Here is a 22,349-nt window from a genome sequence, read left to right as displayed (position 1 = left end):
CTGATTCTTACCCATAAGCTTTCGACCTGCTCGTGGCTGTTCTTCAGGGTCAGCTCTTCGCACTGTAATGATTTCTTGATGTAAAGGGCAACGCCTCCACCCCTCCTTCCTTCCCTGTCCCTTCTGAACAGCCTGTAGCCATCAATAGCTTTATTCCAGTCGTGGGATTCATCCCACCAAGTTTCCGTAATGGCAATCAGGTCGTAGCTTTCTAGCAGCACGATAGCTTCCAACTCCTCCTGTTTGTTTCCCATGCTGCGTGCATTTATATAGAGGCATCTCATCTGAGCTGTCGGTCTCGTCACCTTCACAGCAGAACACCCCTCCTTTCCCTTGAGGTGTTTCACAGGCTTTTCCTTGTTGGCTCCTACTACCTCAGGAGCCTCACCTCCGCCAGACTTCAACTTCGCTGCAGCGCCCCTGGCACGCTGCTGGGCAATCGGTTGAGGGCTCATACTAGCCCCCAGTCCCTCTAACCCTTGCGTATCATCCCCTAGCCTGTCGCTGGCAAGCCCGATAGGTTCCCCTTCCCCCTTCACCTCTAGTTTAAAGCCCTATCAATGAGCCGTGCAAGCTCCTGGGCAAAGACCCTCTTCCCCCTTTGAGACAGCTGCTCCCATTTGATGCCAGCAAGCCCGGTGCCGTGTAGACCATCCCATGGTCAAAGAATCCAAAGTTGTGGTGGCGACACCAGTCGCGGAGCCATGTGTTAATAGATTGAGTCCGCCTGTATTGCCCGGTGTCTCTGCCCACCACTGGAAGGAGCGAGGAAAAAATGACCTGCGCTCCCGATTCCTTCACTAACCGCCCCAAGGCTTTGAATTCTTTTTTAATCACCCTCGGGCTACTTACTGCAACTTCATCAGCACCCACGTGGAAGAGCAGCAAGGATAGTAGTCCGAGGGTCAGACCAGACTAGGAAGTTTCCTAGTGATGTCTCTAGCCCGGGCTCCTGAGAGGCAGCAGACGTCCCTAAGATCAGGGTCTGCCCGGCATATTCGACCCCCTGTTCCCCTCAGATGGGAATATCCCACTACTATTACCCGTCTCTTCTTCCTCATGGATGTAGGAATAATACGAGAGGAAAGTCTTTCTGATCTGTGCCTCCTCCGATGTGGATAGGTCAACACCTACCCCGTCCACCACCTTGTCTTCCACATCTAGAGCCTCATACCTATTACGCAGAGGCACCTGGGGAGAAGCACTGGGCAAGGAAAGGGTTCTCCTCCTGCCCTGACTGCGGACCAGTTTCCATTCACTGCTCTCCATTGAGGCCCTTCCTTCATCCTGACGGGGGCGGGTGGATACCAGTTCCTTTTGATCCCGGGCCTTTTTTGGTGGCTGTTCCTGCATAGATATCCGGGAGGACAGGGTGCGGCTCCACCAGTCTATTTTCTGCTCCACCTCCCTGATGCTCCGTAGCCTGTCTACCTCTTCTCTTAGCTCTGTCACCAGGCAGAGTCCAGCCGTGTGCTTTCCAACTCCCTCATGCTGTGTTGAGGCTTCCTTTCTGACCAGCAGGTTAGACATAGCCTTCTGACGGGGGGGTGCCATGGCCGGGCTTCCCCTCAGCAGCTGAGTTTCCTGAGCTTACCTCAGGAGCTGGGGGAGGGCCATTGCCTTGCCCGCGCGCCCTGCCTGCGCAAACTGATGCACTGCGCCCTTCTGACGCGCCACGGCCTTCTGACGTACCACGCCCTTCTGACACGCCACGCTCTTCTGATGTACCACGCCCTTCTGACGCGCCACGGCCTGTTTGCCCGTCCTGTTCCCGTGCTCCGGGTCGCTCAGTCTCCCTGGGGGCTGCGACGGTCAACTGCTTTACAAGCTATATTAGTAAAAATGCAGCTGGCAGGTTGAGAGAGGCAATTCTTCCCCTCCATTTGGCACTTTTTCTTTTGGGATTGTATCTTGGGCACCAAGTACAAGAAGGATATTGACATACTGGAGTGAGTCCATAAGAGAGCCACAGAGATGGTCATGGGGTTGAACACATACGGCATATGAGTAGAGGCTGAGAAATGCTTTTTTGTTGCAGCCTGGAGAAAAGAAGGCTAAGGGTAGATCTTTTTTTTCTCTTTATATCCACCAATTGGAGAGTATCGGGAAGACAGAGCTGGGCTTGAAGGTGCATAGTATAAGAGGTAACAGACACAAATGAGAATATCTGAATAAATATAAGGAAAAAAAAGATACTGTGAAGGTGTCCAAATACTGGAACAAGTTGACCACAGTAGTTGTACGTTCTCCATCCATGGAGAAATTTAAGACTGGACTGGACAAAGCCCTGAGAACCCTGATGCAGTTAGTCCTGTATTGAATGGAGTGTTGGACTAGATGGTTTCTAGAAATCCTATCCAATCTCATTCTATAATAGTCATGCTTTCCAGGAACACTGCAATTTAACATGACAATACAATATAGAAGACAGAAAAAGAAAATAAAGAAAAGATCAATGAAAAAAAATGATTTTTATTTTTTTTTTAATAATGTCTTTACTAACTAGCTCCTCCTGGATACACATACTGCTTTGGACTGGTGACTGTAAAAGACTTGGATTTGGCATTGTTAGTAAAGGATATAAGGATCCATTCACAGCAAAGAGGTACCAGAGATGTAGAAAGGAAACTTTAAAAAATCGTTAATAAAAAAAGAGTAGAAAAGTAAAGGTGTTTCAAAGTTGTGCTTTACTTTATCAGGAAAATAAAAGTTGTCAATGAGTCAAAGAAATTTGTGGATGTTAATTTCTGTAGATAGAGAAATAAGGGAGCCTATTAAGATAGACTGGGATTATTTGTAGATCTGTTTGGCCTTTTTCTAGTCAGCAACCCATTTTTGCATTTTTTGGTAGAGGGAGAGCTATCTTCTGATTTTTATTAGACAAGAAGCTTGGAGGAAAGACTCATTAGTTTTTGGATTATGATATGTTTCCAGCTAAGCTACAGGAAACCTTTTCAGTTCTAAACTCCAAAACATGAAGAGTTAATGTTCCATGGATGAAAGGGTTTCTTTAAAAAACCAAATATATATCATCAGTAAGTATATGTCACTTGGCCTAGTAGTGACAAATAAACTACACCAGAGGATGTTGCTGGGGTTATGCAGCTGCTATACATATTGAAGAGTAAAGAAAATTTTGAAGGGGAAAGGGAAGATGATACGAAATTTCAAAAATATAATAATAAAAACATAAGATTAATAAACAGTCACTAAACAGTCAAAAGTCTTTGAATAGCGGTAGTTGTTCTTGCCAAAGAATCAGTAATACATAGATCTGAGAATGGTGAAAGAGGTCATTCCTGCAAAAATAACAAAAAAGGGGAAGTGGAAGGTCTTTCTGCTCTATGGTTTGAGAACTCTGTACAACTGAAAGGCTTACGGAAGCTCCATCAAACACTTAGCAGCTTCAGAAGGTGCATTTTCTGATTCCTACATAATCACACTCTGTCATACCATATCACCTTGCTATATTGGTACAATACCATATCATCACTTTCCAACAATGTTAGACTATGTAATGAGGGGATTTTATGCATTACGATCTTAAGTCACACATATGAAAATAACATACTTTTCTCATAGGTTGTCCCAAATTTTTAACTAGAAACTGTACATTTTTAATTCTTTAAGGATGTTTCAATGGCTTTAGCTCAGCTAATTTAATGACACCATGGTAAAATTTAAATTATTCCTTTCCCAGCTTTAGAACAATTATGTTTGCTGTGAACATAGGCAAAGAGGTAATAGCCAATGAGCATAATACAAAAAGCATATTAGTGATTGTGTACAGAGATGACAGGCTATGGTGGCAGAGGAAGAGAAAAAAGTATTACATTAGGTCCAGTGAAATGCTACAGATATTAATGTTGGTTTTAGTGTTACTAAATATTTTTAATAATCTGATAAAAATGGCATATTGATTAACTTGGAAGTGATTGCTTGTTTAAGTTTAAAACCAGAAACTACAGAAATTATTTTTAAAAAGGAATTAGCAAGAGGAAAGAGGAAGGGAAGGGCAAGATTGAGGAATGCTCATTAAACGTCTTCACAAATATTAAACATGCCAATTTTTCACACTTCCTGGAATGTTTTATTGTTTTTTCAAGGGTAGTCTAGTAAACAGAAGTCACGGTACATTTTAAACCTTCCTGTGTCCATTACACTTATGATTCTTTTCCCTCTGACTTTCTTTTCATTTATTTGCTGTAGAGACAGTAGCTGTATACAGCCACTGAAAAGAAAATGAGAAATACAGGAATTTCAGAAATGTATGTAGAAAATCTACTTTCATGGAAGTCACTAACATCAAAGTAAACTCATTTTCACTGACGCTAGTAATTTGCCATGGCAAAATTGGTGTTATACACAACTAGTTCACATTACAAATAGTTTCTTTCAGTGGTAAATGGCTTTAAACTTACAAGCAGGGATGGATCATTCATGTTGTTGTTGTTTTTCACAAATATTTTGTAATTCTTGCCTCCTCTATCATTTATTAAGGAGAAACATTTAATTTAAATTTCTTTTAAATGAACCCCTTGCCCAAAGGAGGACATGCTATTGATAGGGTTAAACACAAGAAAAGTAACTCATAATCAGTCTGATACTGATTTGTGATACTAATTGCCATATTATTTAAATAAGGGAATATCTTGGCTTTCCTTGTAGATAAATTGTATAAAACTTTCATGAGGAAATATGGTGTTTATTTCTTTCACAGTGAAGCAAATCTGAACCTTGACAACCACGAAGACTGATGTGTACTTGAAAATATGCAAAAGTGCAAACATGACAGATATCTCTTGTTCTGACCTAAAGTGTCTTTTTTGCTGGATAAGATGTAGTGCCATTGCCACATGTTGCTTAGAAGTATGCCACTGAGACTGCTGATTGGATAGCAAGTATGTGGTCATTTATGTATTGAAATCTCTTCATAGAATTGGACAGAGGTCTGAAAATCATTGATCTTGAGTCATTATTTTTTATCATCACTATATGGATTAATCGTAGCTTGGTTTTTTCTAGATTATTGTCATTCTTTTTTGTTACTAATCCCATTAGAAAGCCAGTTTCCACCATATTTTTTTCTAGATATCAAGTAACTTCTTTAAGTTTTTATATACAAGTTAATTTTCTGCAAAGCATGCCTAACTTTTTAAAAATATGCATAGACTTATTCTAATATAATATATATTATATCAATTAGCATAAAAATACTGACAGTCCATGGATTTTCAAGACTGACAGACTGGAGAATGTCAGAACATAATGTGAGAGAAGATGCAAAATGAATCACAAATTGCTTTTAAATTTTTAAATTTAATAATAAATTTCATAATATAGCTACAAAGATCACTAAACCTTGAAGCGATAATCTGTTGAAAAGCCACATTAACTAATTTAGGTTTATGACAGATAAGGAAGAATATTCCCTGGGAATGTGGCTTTTTAGGGCAAAATGAATTTTAGCAGCCCATGTGTAGAAGATCTTTGTAGTTTCCACACAGATCATGGATGCTGAATTGTAGAGCTAACAAAATATTGAGCATCACTTAAAATGCAGTTTAGCCCTTTACGGTGCTATAAATTACAAGACACGCTTGAAGTACATGCTTGTATTTAGAAGCCTGACAAGATTTCTCAATCCAAACAATCTGGTTTCATTTCACAAATTTCCCACAATGCCTTGGGAATTTATTCTTTAACATTCTGTTTCTTCCTAATTTAAAAATAGACTTGGTGCCTACAGACTTTAAACATTTTATTGCTATATGGTAACATGCCACTGAGTGACAGTAATTATTATTTATCTTGTCACTATTTCAGTGTGACAAATTCAGATTTTGGCTCATATGCTGCACAACTTACTTAAACAGTGACCATTTCTCTATCAGGAAAATAAATAGGCATACTCCTTGCATATATTGAAGCCAGATTTCTCAGAACTGTTTCCACCCTATTAAATGCCGTTAACCTCTAAAACATGGTGGCAACATGTGGACAGCCTACCAGGAATGGCTTTTGGTATGCACAAACTCCTAAGATGCCTAAGGACTACTTGGGGACTAATAGCTACTTGACACAGGCTAAAATCCAGCCAGGGACTAACTGTTTAATAGCATAGCTGATTGCATCCCTGTGCAATCCCAGGTGACATTACAAGGCAGCTTTTAATTTACTGCTGCAGGTAAATCATCTGCCCCAACTGGTGTACAGCATATATAAGCAGGGAAGTGTGAGATTTGCTTTGTGTGCTGTCCTGGACACTCCTCTGCTGTGAGCACCTCTTCTTGGTCCATGGCCAGTTGCTCCAATCCTTCCTGGGCTGCTCTGGCACATGTAGGTCTACATCCATGTGATCAGCTGACAAGGGAAATAATCTAGCAAAAAAATAGCCCAGGTGAAATAAATGGGCTATTTTTCACCTGAATCAGATTCCTAAATCTTTTCACTGTAAAGCAAGAGGCCTGAGACGAGGGAAGGAAATTTTAGCAATTTAACTTTGTCACTGAAACTTGACCTGACTACACACATAGGCACAGAAAATCAAAGGTCTCACTTAAGGTCCACAAAGTAGGAAACATTTCAGGCATGATGGGTACTGGACTGTTTCTTTACAGAGAACATGAGTAAAGAGCAAGAGTTGTTTAGGAGCGTGGCCAAAATCATTGTGTTGTCAAAACTCCTGTTGTGTAATACGATCAATTAGTAAAACAGTGTTGCTTTTAAACAAAGATCCTTTTTTTTATGAAGGGATGATCTTGCCATTTGTTTTTACTATATAGTCAAGGTTATAATTGTTTCCTTTTTTTACTTTATAACCAGATAACTAATTCCCATTATGAGCCTGTCACAGCTAAATTAGACCATGATTTATGCAAAAATTGAAAAGAAGTGACTTGCAGAACTCTCTCAGGAAGCTAAGACTTTCTGTCATGAAGTTTCTCTTTCTTAATGTCCTCAGCATTTTCTCTCTTCACTACTTTTTGATCATTAAAGTGCCACTTGGGAATAGGGAGATCAGCTGGTGGCATGAAGCTAAGTATTCACATTCTCAGGTATTTCAAATTTTTTTTTTATTAAAGACAAATTATACTGAAAGTCATAGTCTGAAGAGCCTTAAACAAAGATAAACCTTTAGGCGACCAATGACTTGTCATACTCTGCCTGTGTGGGGCACAAACAGGCAGCCATTTATAACAACAGCAGAGAAATGAATCACAGTTAGAATCAGAATTCATGAACTGTTTGCTCAGCTGATAATTAGTTGAGTTGTGTAAGCAGGTATTCGAAGCATATATAGCAGATCAAATATCTTGTGATTGTTAGCAAATTGAAAATGTTGAGCTCTTCAACTTTGTCTTTTCGGTAGGGCTATGAGAGATATATATGTATACTTACAGTTCAGTAACTGAGAAAAAAATCAAGAAATGCAATTGTATGGAAATACCAAAAAGCAAGGTCATAGAGGGTAGGACTCAGCTCCCTGAGTATTAGTGTATTGTCTGTAGGTGCCTGAAGAGGTCCAAAACATCCACATGTGCTTGATGGATACTACAAAGTAAATATGTGCTGACAAACAGCTGGAGGCCAGGGGAGTTATTGTAGAGAACTGCATAATTGCTTTTACACAATTAAATCCTATTTGAATTGAAAATTAGTAAGATATGGTAGACCACTTAAAACATCAGCCCAACCAGTGAAGAAGAAAATATTTTTCTAAAATAACTTATCCTTCAATGCACTGTTACCTAAACATACACTTCTGTATTAGAATCAAGCATTATTTCCCTAAAAAGAGTCAGCAAGTGCCTAAATAGCTGTATAGCAGTATATGAAGTACTGTATTAAGGACAAATAATAGAAAGTATGGTTCTGAATACCATTCCTGGAAAGAAAGACTGGGATATTCCAGTTCAGAGAAGTCATTTAGGATCTTTTAGATAACAATTTCCTTGAATGTAACCACAGAATTCATTTGGTATCCTGCGGGAAATGCTGTTTGTTAAACTAATTGAAACTCATGAGTGACCATTTTATTTGGATATTTAACAGGGGACACAAAGTAAAATCTTCAAGCTGCTTAATAATCTGTTCCTATAGTTGGATTAATTCTGAAGATCTTTCTTTATTACCAGGAAAAAACCCCAACTTGTGGTGTTTTCACCAAAAAGTAGAAGGGCAGTAGGCTGCGATACTGTGCTGTACTGTGTATCACACAGATGCAGAAAAACTTGTGCCAGATACAAGTTGAGCCTCGTGCAAATTAGGGACCAATAGACAAACTGAAAATTACAGTTCAGGGTACTTTTACATCCATTTTACATATATACTTTCTTTTGCCTTCACAGTGCACAGTTTTCAGTTTAAACAAATGTTACATACCACAGTTTGATGGAACTGAAATTCTGTTGGAAAGCTACCACCATGATTAGGAAGAAAGCATATAATATATACCTCTGATACACACAAATACATGCTCATATTTAAAAACATAACACAACATGTACTAACCAAAGCACTTTATAAAATTGAATACAAATTTCACCTTTAAATTGAGATAATTTTTTTCTTGTTTCTGGTCTGAAACACCCTTCTTTTTCTTTTCTCCTTTGATTTTTTTTTATAGCAATTGATCTATAAAGCCATTAAAACGGGAACTTACAATGGAAACACTGACAGATCCTTGAGTAGATTGAAGACTAAAACTGTAATAAGAACCTGTCAAAACTGAAAATGAAGGAGTCTGAGAGACCAGAAATATATAAAAACTTGCCCATTTCTAAGTTTTTGAATGATGATATTTTTAGATTTAAGTGCTCTATGCATTTCCACTAATTGCATAGCAAGTGTGACAGATGAAATATCCAGGCATACAGGACAATTACTGCTGTAGTTCAAAGATTTCAGTATTAACCTGGAGGTAGGTAAAAGGCAACAGCCTCAGGCTTCCCTGTGTCTCTCTCTAGCAAGACTGTAGCAATCCTATATTAATATTTGGAATTTAATGTCCCCATATGAGAAGTCTTTCTTCTCTTTCTTTTCTCTGACTTCTTTAACAGCTGCTGAATGTTAGAGCAACATAACTGAAAGAACACAAAATGATGCAAAATTTGAGCAGCCTCAATTCACTCCTTCACCTATTATGTTACACACAGTTTGAACACTTTGTCCCCTCCAGTGGATTTATTCTTCATTTAGTACCTATAGATGACGATTCTCACTTAATGGGTACTGTCTAATGTTTTTCTGTTCTTTATAGGTCAATGTGTGGTTTGAAATTTTATATGCACATGACTAAGACAACAGAATTTCCTCATTAATATTTCTTCAGATTTTTAAAGCCTGTTAGCTTCACAAATATTCATGTCTCCTTATTTTCAGTATCCACTGATTTTATTTGTGATATTTAAAGACTGTCAGAGCACTCGCTATTACTAACCAGTACTTCATTATTCAATGTACAGCATCTATAGGCTTCTCTATGGGTGCAGATGAGTCCCAACGACCTCAGGTGAGGCACACAGTAAATGCAGAACGTGTCAAGCAGACAGTAACTTTGCTACATGGTAATACACGTGGGCAGGTTTTGTATGAAGTGACATCTCCATTTTATGAATTTTGGTGGCCAAGCCGGTTTGGGGCAGATCTGAATGGAGGATTTCATGTGTCGTGGAAGAAGTGTTGATATTAATTCATCATATAGCCATATTTATTACAGATCAGAGCCTCCCAGCTGATCAACACACTGGTCAACTGATGTGCACGTTGATGGGAGGGAATAAGCAGACAGAGCCAGACTCTTCTTGGTGCCCAGTGACAGGGCAAGAGGCAATGGGTACAAACTGAAATACAGGCAATTCCATTTAAACATCAATTCTATTTAATAAACTTAAGAATATCTTTCTTTTTCACTGTAGGGGTGATTAACTGGAATAGGAACAAGTTTCCCAGATGGGCTGTAGTGTCTCCATCCTTGGAGATACTCAAAACCTGACTGGACATGACCTTGAGCAACCTGTTCTAACTGACCCTGCTCTGATCAAGGGGGTTGGGCCAGTTGATATCCAGAGGTCCCTGCCACTCTCAGCTGTTCTGTGAGTACTTGATATCACTCAGAGAAAATGGAATAAAAAGTTTTTACCCACTTGCAATCAATAAAATAACCATGGGCTTTACTGCAGGAATAGGGATGTTGAAGTTTGTGTCCTGGCCAAACCCATGCCATGCAATTGCATTCAAACTATCTAAAATTCCCCCTGCTGCTTAACCTGCCAAAAGTTTTCTTCACATTATATCCAGAACTAGTTCAAACAGAAGTGGAATGCAGGAAACCAATTGCTCCATAGGAAAAGTGGCTGTATTGAAGTGGCAGGGGGAATATTGTTACCATTTATTTTCCTCACACAAATGTTTAATAAGTTTAGGTCCTCAGGCATCCATCCTAGGTGGATGAATATGAACAATTATAAAATGGCCACAGAGAGACCGTCACTGTTGTTCTACTCATGGTGATCTATTGTGAAACTGACCTTCAAAGACTATTAATGTTTTTCTGCAAATCTTGTTCTGTCATGTGAAGAAGAAAGCTTAGACTGTGCCATATGGAAAGGGAGCAGTCAATAAATGCAGGACTATATTACCAATGCATATGTATAGATTTGGATTTTTTTTAAATTAAATATTAATCTGCACACAAATTGAGATATGCAAGAAACATTGAGAAAGTAAACATTATTATTTGAGAAGCTTCAAAAAGAAAAGGAATAAAAGCAAAATAAACCAGTATAAAACTGGCACTATAAAAATCCTACATCCTCAGTTACTCATTTCTCAGTTAAATTGTGCTAATCTTTTATTTCTTGGTGGTCTGAATGGAGAAGAAAAAATAAGGACTGAATAGAACTCTTTGCACTGCTAGAGTGCTTTTGGATGATTTTATTTTAACTGTAATTAATGTATATGTAATGGAAATAATGAGCTAGAGTGAAAATTCAATATAAGTTTAATGAGAAGAATATTTTAGATGTATAGAGGAACACTGAAGGAGGCAACATAGCTTGGAAGAGGTGGACTATATGACAGCAGACCCACTAGTCAAGTGGAATTTCTTCTCTGTAGCAGGGAAGATCTCTTTTGTATTGAGACTTTTCTCAGAGATGTGGTTAAATGGAGAGACTTCCTTTTCTCGGCTGGCAGACTTGGCAAAAATAAAACACAACATGCAGTAGCTACAAAAATTCTAGAAGAGGAATAAGCTGTGGCAGAAAGGAAAAAAAATATGTTCTGCTGTTTTACCCTTGCCCTTCCTTATTATTTAATCAGAATGCTTTTTTTAAAAAAATCTTTGATGGTTTAACATTCTATGGAAACTCATTACATGACAGTTCTTAATTGGTTTTTGCTGGGATTTTTATCAGCAGTCCATGACGAAGGTCCATTTTTAAAGTATATAGATGTGCTCATCATGTCAGATTATTCTTTTTAAAAAATGTTTTACACAGTTCCCTTCCAATGGTTCCTTCTCAGTATGCCCAGAACATGGAAACACATGTACTACCTCCATTGATTTAAAATTCCTTTCCCAAAATCACAATAGGCTTCCTCATCTCCTCTTCAAACAATCTCTATTACTGTGTTTAAAACATACTGTACGTAGAGGCAGAACTGAGTTTCCTTGAAACAGATATTCCCCTCACTCCCACCCCTCCATAAAACGGAGATGCAGGGGAACTGCTCTGAATGACACAAGATACTCCCTGAACAGCTGACTAAAAATTAAGTTGAAGACAACCCAAGTCTTTCAAAGACTTGAAATAGTTCAACCAGCTTTTTATCTTCCATGTTTCATCATTTCCCATTCCAGCCTTTGTCAAAATAAGCAAGTATCAAAAGCTGCAAATATCAAAACTGTAGCTCCAGATCTTATTTTTATGAGATTTTAACTTCAGAGTTAAGTGATGTTTGGACAGACATCAAGTGATTAACAAAACGCTTTACTGCTCTTGGATTAAAATGTGATTTACTTGTGGTGATCAGAGTGAGAGTGAGTTTTGTGGAGATCAGAGGAAAAGGTCATGTGGTGACAACAGTTAACTGTGTAGCTACAGCACAGAGGCATCAGTCTCATTTGATATTATCAGAAGCATCTTTGTAATAACGTCCTGTCATATCTTGTCAATATGTACTATACAACTCATACCTGTTAGTAAAATGTTGTATATAACGGTGTTTTGCTCTGCCCTCCCAATACGGCATGAAAAATTACCCAGGTTTCCTTCTCAGAACAAAACAAATGGCATGAGATGAAAATAAAACTCACCTGAATGAAATGGCTTTTGCAGTTAACGAGGACAGATGTGCTCTACTGCTTTCATCAGTATTACACAAATGAACAAAAAGCCCTTGCTTTTACCCTTTTGACTAATGCCATACAAGTCAGTTTAAGTGGTTGGTTCACATGCAGAAAGAAGATAAGATTGCTCTGTGTGCTTAAAGATCATGTGCAGGGTGGCAAAACTATTCTAGTGTACAGACATGTAATCTTGTAAAGTGCAATTACAGCTGGCGGTTAACCTGCAACACTTAAAATATGTTTAACATAGAGAACTGGACGGAACTTATTTAATCAAACATATTCTGTTAAACAAATGTGCTGCTGGGTACAGAAATTACTTGTATAATTAAATCCTATAATGGAATAATATTATTCTTCTCTGAATAATTTCAAAACTATTCTTAGACAGACTTCCATTGTGATCAAGATGAAAATCTGCCTTATTAAAATTATTTCAAATGAATAAGCACATTTGATATTTTATGAGGTCCTGACTACTTCAGCCTCTATGCTTTTAATACCCTCGTGCACTAAATTTGTAGTACCTCTACAGTGTAACTGAAGCATTTTTGAAATTAGTAGCAGAAAAAAAACCCCACCACCTTTTTTTTCACTTGTCTGCATCTCCAAAAAATTTAAGATTTTTCATTTCAATATTGTGGAAACAATAAAGACGCTACTGTCAGACAAATCAGCTTGACAAAATAATTATGCCATACCCATGCTAACATATGCATGCTCTTGTCATTTGCTATATTTTCATATCATATCACAGAATCAAACATGCAAATGCAATATTTAGTTTACCAAACAGGTTTCTGACCTCTTATTCTCCCGTAACACTTTGTCTCCTTTCTTCCAAGTGATAGTTGGCTTTGGAGAGGCTTGTGGCTTGCACTCAATGACAACTTCTTGGCCTTTCGTAATAATTATTGTTTTCCTCATTTGATTTAGTGGGAAAGTGGGAGCTGAAGCTGTTAAAAAGAAGTATGTTAACTCTACAGAGAACAATCGCAGCCTCCTGTTTCACTGCATTCTAAGAGAAGATTGAAATAATAGATTTGGTTTTGGAGATAGAATCTTCATTTTTGGCTTGGAAATGATTACACTGCAAATTAGATGGAATTTTACAAAATATTTGAACTCAGCAGCCAAGACTAGATGGCAGGTCTATAACTTAATCCAGTTATGAAATAGTGAGATGTCCTTCACAACAGCATGCTAAAGTAAGTTCGATTGTGAACTCCAACAGCTTTAGAAATTAAATTCTACAGTTGATTTAGCTACACGTTTTCCAGAATTTTTGGATTTCATAAATAACTTGTTAGAAGCAACTAGCTCAAAATGAAAAGAACTTTAAATTCCACAGCTATCCAAAATACACTCTCTAGAGTTAATTCTTACAAACAGTATTACTGTTAGAGAAATTTAACTGCTTTAATTTTTTACATTTGTCTGAATACAGGGAAATGAAAAATTAGAAGTTCTTAATAGAAAATATTTAACCATGTCTTGTTCTTAGTATTTCATTTTTCAAGAAGTCCCATAGATGACAACACATCAGCTAAGGTAATAAATGTATCACAAAATGACACTAATTACTTTAATTTTTCACCAAGAAAGGACAGTTGTTCTCAAGTAATCTCATTTGTTTGTGTTTTTTTAAAATTAGTTTTGCAAAACCAACCCCCCCCCATGCAACTATCTCAGCTACGCTTATAGGAACATATTACACTCCATTGCCTCAAATATATGGGAATTTCTTACCATTATTTTGTGTAATTTTCATACCAAAGCTACTTATATGGACAATTTATTCTGTACTTTTACCTTTAATAATCCAGAAAATTAAACACAACTACTTCTTTAATGAAATATTATGGTCAAAATTTAACAGGGGTACAATTTCACAAGTGACAAAACGAAAGGCCAATTTTACTGCAGCAACATATAATGGCTGTTTCCAATATCAGAAAATATCAAAGAAAGTATACAACTCCTTGATATAATAGGTATACTTGTTTTATAACAGGTAGAAAAAAAAGAACACGAGAACATTGTAACCAACAAGGATCTCTTTGCTGACTGAATAGAAATGACAAGGGAAAGTGATGGAAAGAGAGCAACCACTGACTGTGGGGTTTAATTTATGGCAAGACGGAAATATTTTGAAGTTTTCAGTGAAATTTTCATGTTGATCAGCTAGGAAATAGTTTTTGAAATTTGCAAGGATTGAACAGTGCAGAGACCTCTAATCTCTGATACGGTCATTGAATTGTTTTGACAGACACCTGTCTTCCAGCTATACCATACTCTAATAAACACGATGGGGCTCTTATAAGTCTGTCTCCCTTAACCCCGTAGAAGTCCTCCTACCACTCTTGTCCCATTGTGTGTTACCACAGTTTGCTTTAAGGAAAACCAGAGTGTTGGAAAGGCATGCTTCAAGATGTTCTTCATTAACTCCTCACTTCAACTTTTGCATAATGAAATCTGTATTGTTTTTCTGGGTAACACTACAGTGTATTTGCTTTACTATTGGATCATATCAGCTCAGGTATGCAATTTCCAGTATTCAGTCAGTTCTGGTGACTTCATAGATTTTTACACCTTTAAAACTAAGATCATGCATAATTACCTTTGAATAATGGCCTTGGTAGAAATATAAATTTAATTTTAACAGAGATACTCAAATATATTTATTTTCTCTAAGTTCCTTCTGTGCACTTATTTTTAAAAGAGTAAAAATATTATTCCATGTATTTGAGCTTTATATGAAAAACAGTCACAAAATGTAATTGAGTCAGTAATTTATAAAAGAAAATTTGCAGTTAAGAGAAAGACCTGTGCTCTCTCGGGAAACAAACAACCCACTCAGACATAAATAATAAGAAGAAAAAGGAACCCACTTTTATCTGCTCTGCTCAGTTTGGACTGGCAGAAGCTGTTCCTTATCATAACAGACCAAGAACAAATGAAATTAACAAAGGGAAAAAAGAAACAGTCTGTTCTTTTTTGATAATACTCACCTAAAATCTTCAGCTCAGCACTGGCATAAATGGTGCCATATTTATTTTCTGCTAAGCACTGATACATTCCAGCATCTGAGACATTCACACTGTGGATCATCAGAACACCATTAACCATCTCAATCCTGCTCTGTAATGGAATAAAAAAAATAATTCTATAAAAGCAAACGGGTGCTGGAAATTTGCTGAGCTATTAGCTTAAAGCAAAGGGACAAAAGATATTAAGCTAAAATAAAACTGAGCAACAAATTTCCTTGCATTTGTTTTTTTCTTGTTATAGATATATAACATCCATATAAGGAATGACAAAAATAAAGCAGCTGGGGGAGGGCAGAAAAAACTCCAAAAATATTTAAGGGTAAATGTTTTTCGGTGCAAGTTCACTATTTCCAAGGCTTGCTTTTTTTTCTCTTTGCTTGTTTATCTGCAATTACCCTTACATGATCTTTAAAAGCCATTCATCTTGGGAACATTAATGAGGCAAGAAGTCAGCTGTGGGTGTAACATATCTGATGATCTTCACATGTCTAAAAAATGTGTGGTTTCAGTCATGGTACTGTTTCCATAAAAGTAGATATAAAAGATTGCTTGCATGAGGAAGAGTGAAAGGGTCTAATTGCCTTCATCATTAGTGCAAATTTCTTATTTGAAAGGTCCACTAGTAGATAATAATTACCACAGCTGGAAGAGAAGGGGCATTAATAGCTGTTCATGGAAACATGTATTTCATGGAGCTGCATAATGAATAATTTGAACTGCTATAAAACATCTCTACGTTTCATTATTACATTTGTTGTAGGTTTAATTAAAAATTGATAAAGAACAGAGTGTTTGGGAATGCAGAGGGAACTGTGAAAAAAGGTGTCTCTGTTGTAAGTCCCCAGTTTAAACTGAAATTTAATTTGAAATTTCAGAGCCTGGTGCAAGTAATGGTTTGGAAAATCAGAAAACCAAAAAGTAAATATATTTAAATTGCTTCAATTTCAGGACTAACAGCTCCATCTAAAAAGGCAGAAATGGATAAAGTAAAGGCATATAACCTTATTTTCAATGCCTCACAGCTTCAAAAATAAACTGTGTTTATGTTTCCTTTCTCATTGTTTGCATAATTGGATGATGTTCACAGATAGAAGCGACATTCACTGAAAAGAAAGATATTACATCTTTTATATTCATAAATCCATTCTGTGAATTCATTTACAAATGGAGACATTTTCTCCCAGAAATGAACAGCTTTATTTTAATCTGGAAAAATGCATGAAACAAATTTGCAAAACTTTTCTTTACTTTAAATAATTTGAGACTCTAAAAATGTAAAGGTGCTATCCAAGACCCACATGATGTGAGCTTACATGTTGATGATTCAGTGGGAGAAACCGAACAAAGTGAACTAAAAGGCAGGCCATGCCATGAGTGGTCTTTTAAAAGGAGGAGGATTTTATCTAGATCTAATTCTAAAATATATCAAGTGGCTGTAGTTAAGGAATTTACATTCTAGGCGTCTTACATGGAGCACTTTAATGGTCTGGATAGTGAGTTCTCTTACTTGCAGAAAATTAATGGAGTTGAAAATGGATGAAAATATAATAGTTATTGTGTCTCTTACATTAGCCTGTTAGTGTTTTGAAGAGTGTGATTATGTACAAACAAAATGTGGTAAATAACATAATAAACATTGGGGGAAATATGAAGGAATCTGATTTGGCAAATGCAGCACTCCTCTGAGTTTTTACTTTTTTTTTATACAGAAAAAAAAATAATTACAATAACATAATACCACTTTCTAAAAGAAAAAAAACCAAAATGAAACAAAACCACCCTACTGGAGATTGCTTAGAGGTACATTATAGTACAATGGCAGATGCTGTTGCAGACACAGCTCAGAACATCCCGTCTCCCAAATATTTCTGAACTACAGAGAATTACTGATGAATGCAATTTGACATTGCTTGAGATGGTTCAGAGGGGACATGCATAGAAAACCTGTCTGTATATTAACACTTAAGCTAACACTGAAAACAGTAATTTCTGAAGTACTTTTTAGTACTATCTTTAACTGACTTTATCTGAATGAAAGGAGAAACATGCAACATAGTGGCGACTCCTTGTCTAATGTACCTGTGGCCAGACAGGAACTCCATTTTTCAGCCAACGATACGTGGGCTTTGGCTTTCCAGTGGCTTTACATTCCCATCGGAGCTGATCTCCACTGTCTAATTGAGTATCATTAAGTTTCTCCACCCAATGTGGGTAGGCTGCAAGAAAAAAATACCGTGCTATGTACAAAGCGTATAAACTGGTAAGTCTCTAGCTGATATGCAAAGACCTAATCAGTTAAAGGCCTTAAATTATGGCCTTTACAAAGCTTAACTTACTCTCAGAAAGAAGCACATTTAAACAAACAACCAAAACCGAAAGAGAAAGTAATGAACTTAACAAAACTCTGTAACTTTAAAGGAAATGCTGTAATGGCACCAGGCAGTGAGCAGTATCATGACCAGGAATAAAAATCTGCCTGATTTAATAAAGTTCAATGCATTAAGTTACAATACTATATACGAATGCATTCATTATTACTGAATTTAAGAGTATTTGCTTGGTAGTCACAATACAATAGTTAGCAACTTTTCAAGACCTAAGCTATTTAAATTTTGGTAATGAGGTCAATCATCATAGACTCTGTTCCATGTAGTTTTCTTGGTTTACTAGGAAATCATGATTTATTCAGCTAAGAATGACTAGGCATTTGGTAAGGTATTTGCACATATTTTTGCTAAAGTGTCTTGGGTTTAATTCACATTTCACGGGAGAAAATGCTTTTAGTGCTTTTAAGCACAGAACCCACGAGATTTCCAGCATTCATCAGAAACATAATTTACACAGTAAGTCAGTGTTAAAACAGTCTTTTTTAAAGGTAGACATTTGTTAGCAGTATATGTGACCATTAGTACTTAAATTTCATGTAATAATCTGTTAAAAAGCAGAGAGTGTTTTTTGCAGAGAAGCAGATCTTTAATGCAGCAGTCAATCAGCCAAACTATATGTAGGACCTTACAATTTGGAAAACTTTGTATGACTCGATGAGAAACTGAGTATTCATATGCAGAAATAAAAATGTATGCTTAAAAGCCAGCTTTTGGGTTTTCATACTGTAGCCATATCAATTTGTATAGCAATGAGGATGATAGAGGAAATTAATTAATTTAATTATATTAAATTTGGGGTTGGTTTTCTTTTTTTTTTTTTCAAATAGTAGAGAATAAGTAGCCAAAAGGCCTTCCTTGCTAAAGGAATGTAAAGTTCTTCTGCTTGACGTGAATAGAAGTCCAGATCTGTCACAACAAAGTCTCTGCTTCAAATGTCGGATAATTGATAACGTACTTAAACATGGGGAACCGAGTTTAAAAATAAATCTTTGAATCTAGCTGGCATTTGACAGGTCACTAATCAAAGACGTGAGAACATATGAAAAGGCATGACAGGTGACTAACTGCTTCGAGCTTACATCTCGTGCATGGATGATAAAGAAAGTGAATGAGGTGTCTATCATTCCTAAGCAGAGAACACTCTGCTTCAGAGTCCCTGACCAGACAGTTGTCAGAAGCTGGAAACATATCAGAAAAAAAATCACTCATTTCCCTTTCGTAGAGGAAAACAGAGATAAGATTGACCCAAACTCATTCCCAAACCCAAGACCAAAAACTTCTGCTCCCTTATTTTTCTTGCAGTCAAGGTAATGCATGACATCCCGCATACGTGCTCCTCTGTGCTGAATCACTTGATTCTTGAGTTATATCAAAGGTTCCCACTAAATCCTCATAAACGGTTTGTGGTAGTCCCTGCTCACTTGTTGTCTACTAATTGTCCTAAAAATGTAATTCAATAGCATTGTATAGTTGACGTTGTTTTCTTTTGAGTGTTTTGCTATGCACAAAGGAAGCATGCTGAGAAGCAATTGTTTCTTTGAAAATGAGTACGCTAATATGATTTTGGAAGATGTGACAGTTAAATGCACAACTAAAAAATCATAAAAGTTAACCAGTGGTACCATAAAATCATGCAGTTTCAAAGAGGCGCTAAACTGTTCCTATTTATATTTCATTATTTTTATTATTTTACTTTTCTGAAATGTCTACCATGATCCAAAGCATATCTAGTCTCATTTTTCTATGTTGAATTTGATTTCATCTTGAACCAGAGCGTTCAGAATTAAGGTGTGCACCTGAAATATTGCACTGAAATAAAACCCCCTCCCCAAGCCTGGCTGCAGAGGTGTTCGCCTCAGCATGCAATGGCCATTCCCTAACCTCTGTCTGTGGCGGTCTTGATAGCACAGTCATAGCACAGGTTTTCCTCTGTAACCACAGACTGGCAAATCACAGTGCTATGACTGATTGATATTAACAACCTTTTTGTCATTAGTTGGAGTATTTCTACCCTAAGTTTTCTCCTCATAGCCTAGATGGCCTTTGAATTAATAATTTTCAAGCTGTTGAACTTGCCATCAGCCAAGGCAATGACTCAGATGCCCACTGCTTTGAGAACAAGGTAGCAAAGCAATAAGTAGATGTAGCTAAATGCACAATTGGGAAAAATATTTTCATTGCTTTCTGGCTTTCTTTCCTCTCTATATATACTCCCTTGCCACAGAGAATTCCCTCTCTGCTAAATAGCAAGGTTCACTCTCCATAATATTATAATACTTGTTCTTAAACCCTGTTGATAATTTGAAAAGGGATACATTTAACTGGATGTACAACCTCTAACTCAGTGTATGATTTTCCTCTTCTTTTTTTTTTTTCACAAAACTGTGTTAACATCATCCTAATATACATGCGGGCAAAAACCCCTTCATTACATAATTGCACTTAGTTTTAATTAGAAAATATACATTCTAAGAAGCATTAAAAAAAATTTTAAAAATAACAGCTTTTTTTTTTCTCTTTATAAATACAACATTCACTTTGGGGGAAAAAAAAAAGGGTGTTTGCGTGTTTTTTATCTGTCCAGTGAAAAGTTTTAGGGTGAATGTAAGAATAGGAGGATGTGTTTTAATATTCAGTAGTTTTCATGGATGTTGTGCTATAGCTTTATACAGTGCTTCTGAGATTTTAAAATCACCGTCCAATCCCTGATTTATTTTATGTTGCATTTCTGCACCTGTTTATTCAAGGATGTCAAAATGTTTTACAAACACAAATTGGCAATAAATCTGCAAGCTTACAGGCCAGTTTTTGTATCCTCTATGCAAAATGAAATTCAGATGCAGAGAACTCAGCCTACTTTCTCAAAATATTAAACTTTTTGCCTGAAAGGAAATTAAGGACAAAATTTTGCATAGACAAATGCCTTTGGATAGTGTCCTAAAATGTGAATGAGAACAGAATTTGGGGTGAATAAAGTTCATTTTCTGGACATGAGGCCAATTGGGAAGTCTACAATAGGAGAAGAGTAGGTAGCTATCACAGTGAGAAAGATAAGTCAGTGAATTTCAACTGAAGCTGCAATTCTGACCACAAAAATCTCTTCCTCTCTAGCCACTTTTACTACATGTATCTGGGGTTAGCCTGTAGTGGCAGCAGTGGATTTTCTTCCATATGGTTTTTATAAGGAAGCTATTAAAATGTGATCCTAATATACATGCGGGCAAAAACCCCTTCATTACATAATTGCACTTAGTTTTAATTAGAAAATATACATTCTAAGAAGCATTAAAAAAAATTTTAAAAATAACAGCTTTTTTTTTTCTCTTTATAAATACAACATTCACTTTGGGGGAAAAAAAAGGGTGTTTGCGTGTTTTTTATCTGTCCAGTGAAAAGTTTTAGGGTGAATGTAAGAATAGGAGGATGTGTTTTAATATTCAGTAGTTTTCATGGATGTTGTGCTATAGCTTTATACAGTGCTTCTGAGATTTTAAAATCACCGTCCAATCCCTGATTTATTTTATGTTGCATTTCTGCACCTGTTTATTCAAGGATGTCAAAATGTTTTACAAACACAAATTGGCAATAAATCTGCAAGCTTACAGGCCAGTTTTTGTATCCTCTATGCAAAATGAAATTCAGATGCAGAGAACTCAGCCTACTTTCTCAAAATATTAAACTTTTTGCCTGAAAGGAAATTAAGGACAAAATTTTGCATAGACAAATGCCTTTGGATAGTGTCCTAAAATGTGAATGAGAACAGAATTTGGGGTGAATAAAGTTCATTTTCTGGACATGAGGCCAATTGGGAAGTCTACAATAGGAGAAGAGTAGGTAGCTATCACAGTGAGAAAGATAAGTCAGTGAATTTCAACTGAAGCTGCAATTCTGACCACAAAAATCTCTTCCTCTCTAGCCACTTTTACTACATGTATCTGGGGTTAGCCTGTAGTGGCAGCAGTGGATTTTCTTCCATATGGTTTTTATAAGGAAGCTATTAAAATGTTTTTTTAAAATCATGATGGTCCATTACACTGCAGTACAGACTGTTCCTGCCTTCAGCTGTTCGTTCCACTCTGGTGTTACCGCAAACCTCCCCTCCTGCTGCCGCACCTGTGATGCTCATAGGGCACTATGTCATTACAAAAGTTTAATGGCAAATTTCTCCACCCAAATTTTAATGCTGTCTTAAATTTTCTCAAATTTTAGTGCTGTCTTCTATTAATCAATTTGAGCTTGAATAAAATTTCATGGAAACTTACAGCATGAGCAGATCACTTGGCAAAAAATCATACTTCTCAAGAGTTTGCAGTGCATATAAGGCTGTCTTGCATTATCAAAATTTTATTTTTAATGCCTTTGTCACTTCTACAGCTGAATTTCCACTAAGTGCTGAGACTACAACAATCTGAAATTGTCAGCATCCGAAACACCACTTTCTGAACAACATCTGAAGCATCAGCTACATCAGAGAGTCATTCAATTGCAGCACCAGGTAAGAAATAAAAAATCACTAGTTTGTGATTAAATGTGACCAGACAGGCAGACTGGGTATCC

The 22,349-nt window shown here is 36.8% G+C and overlaps 1 protein-coding gene across 1 annotated transcript in view; it reads right to left on the bottom strand.

Moving 5' to 3' along the window:
• The window catches only part of CNTN5 (contactin 5), a 339,272-nt gene that overhangs the window by 126,036 nt on the left and 190,887 nt on the right, over positions 1-22,349 (bottom strand). Inside the window, exons 10-12 of the mRNA XM_035889184.1 lie at positions 17,485-17,621; positions 15,367-15,496; positions 13,161-13,311 (exon numbers count right to left, since the gene is read on the bottom strand). Coding sequence (XP_035745077.1) covers positions 13,161-13,311; positions 15,367-15,496; positions 17,485-17,621 — 418 coding nt within the window. The remainder of the gene's footprint in view (positions 1-13,160; positions 13,312-15,366; positions 15,497-17,484; positions 17,622-22,349) is intronic.

The sequence above is a fragment of the Egretta garzetta genome, unplaced genomic scaffold (assembly GCF_000687185.1).
Source record: "Egretta garzetta isolate BGI_Z169 unplaced genomic scaffold, ASM68718v1 scaffold492, whole genome shotgun sequence".
Classification (NCBI taxonomy): Eukaryota; Metazoa; Chordata; class Aves; order Pelecaniformes; family Ardeidae; genus Egretta; species Egretta garzetta.
This window is presented reverse-complemented; position numbering and strand designations above follow the sequence as displayed.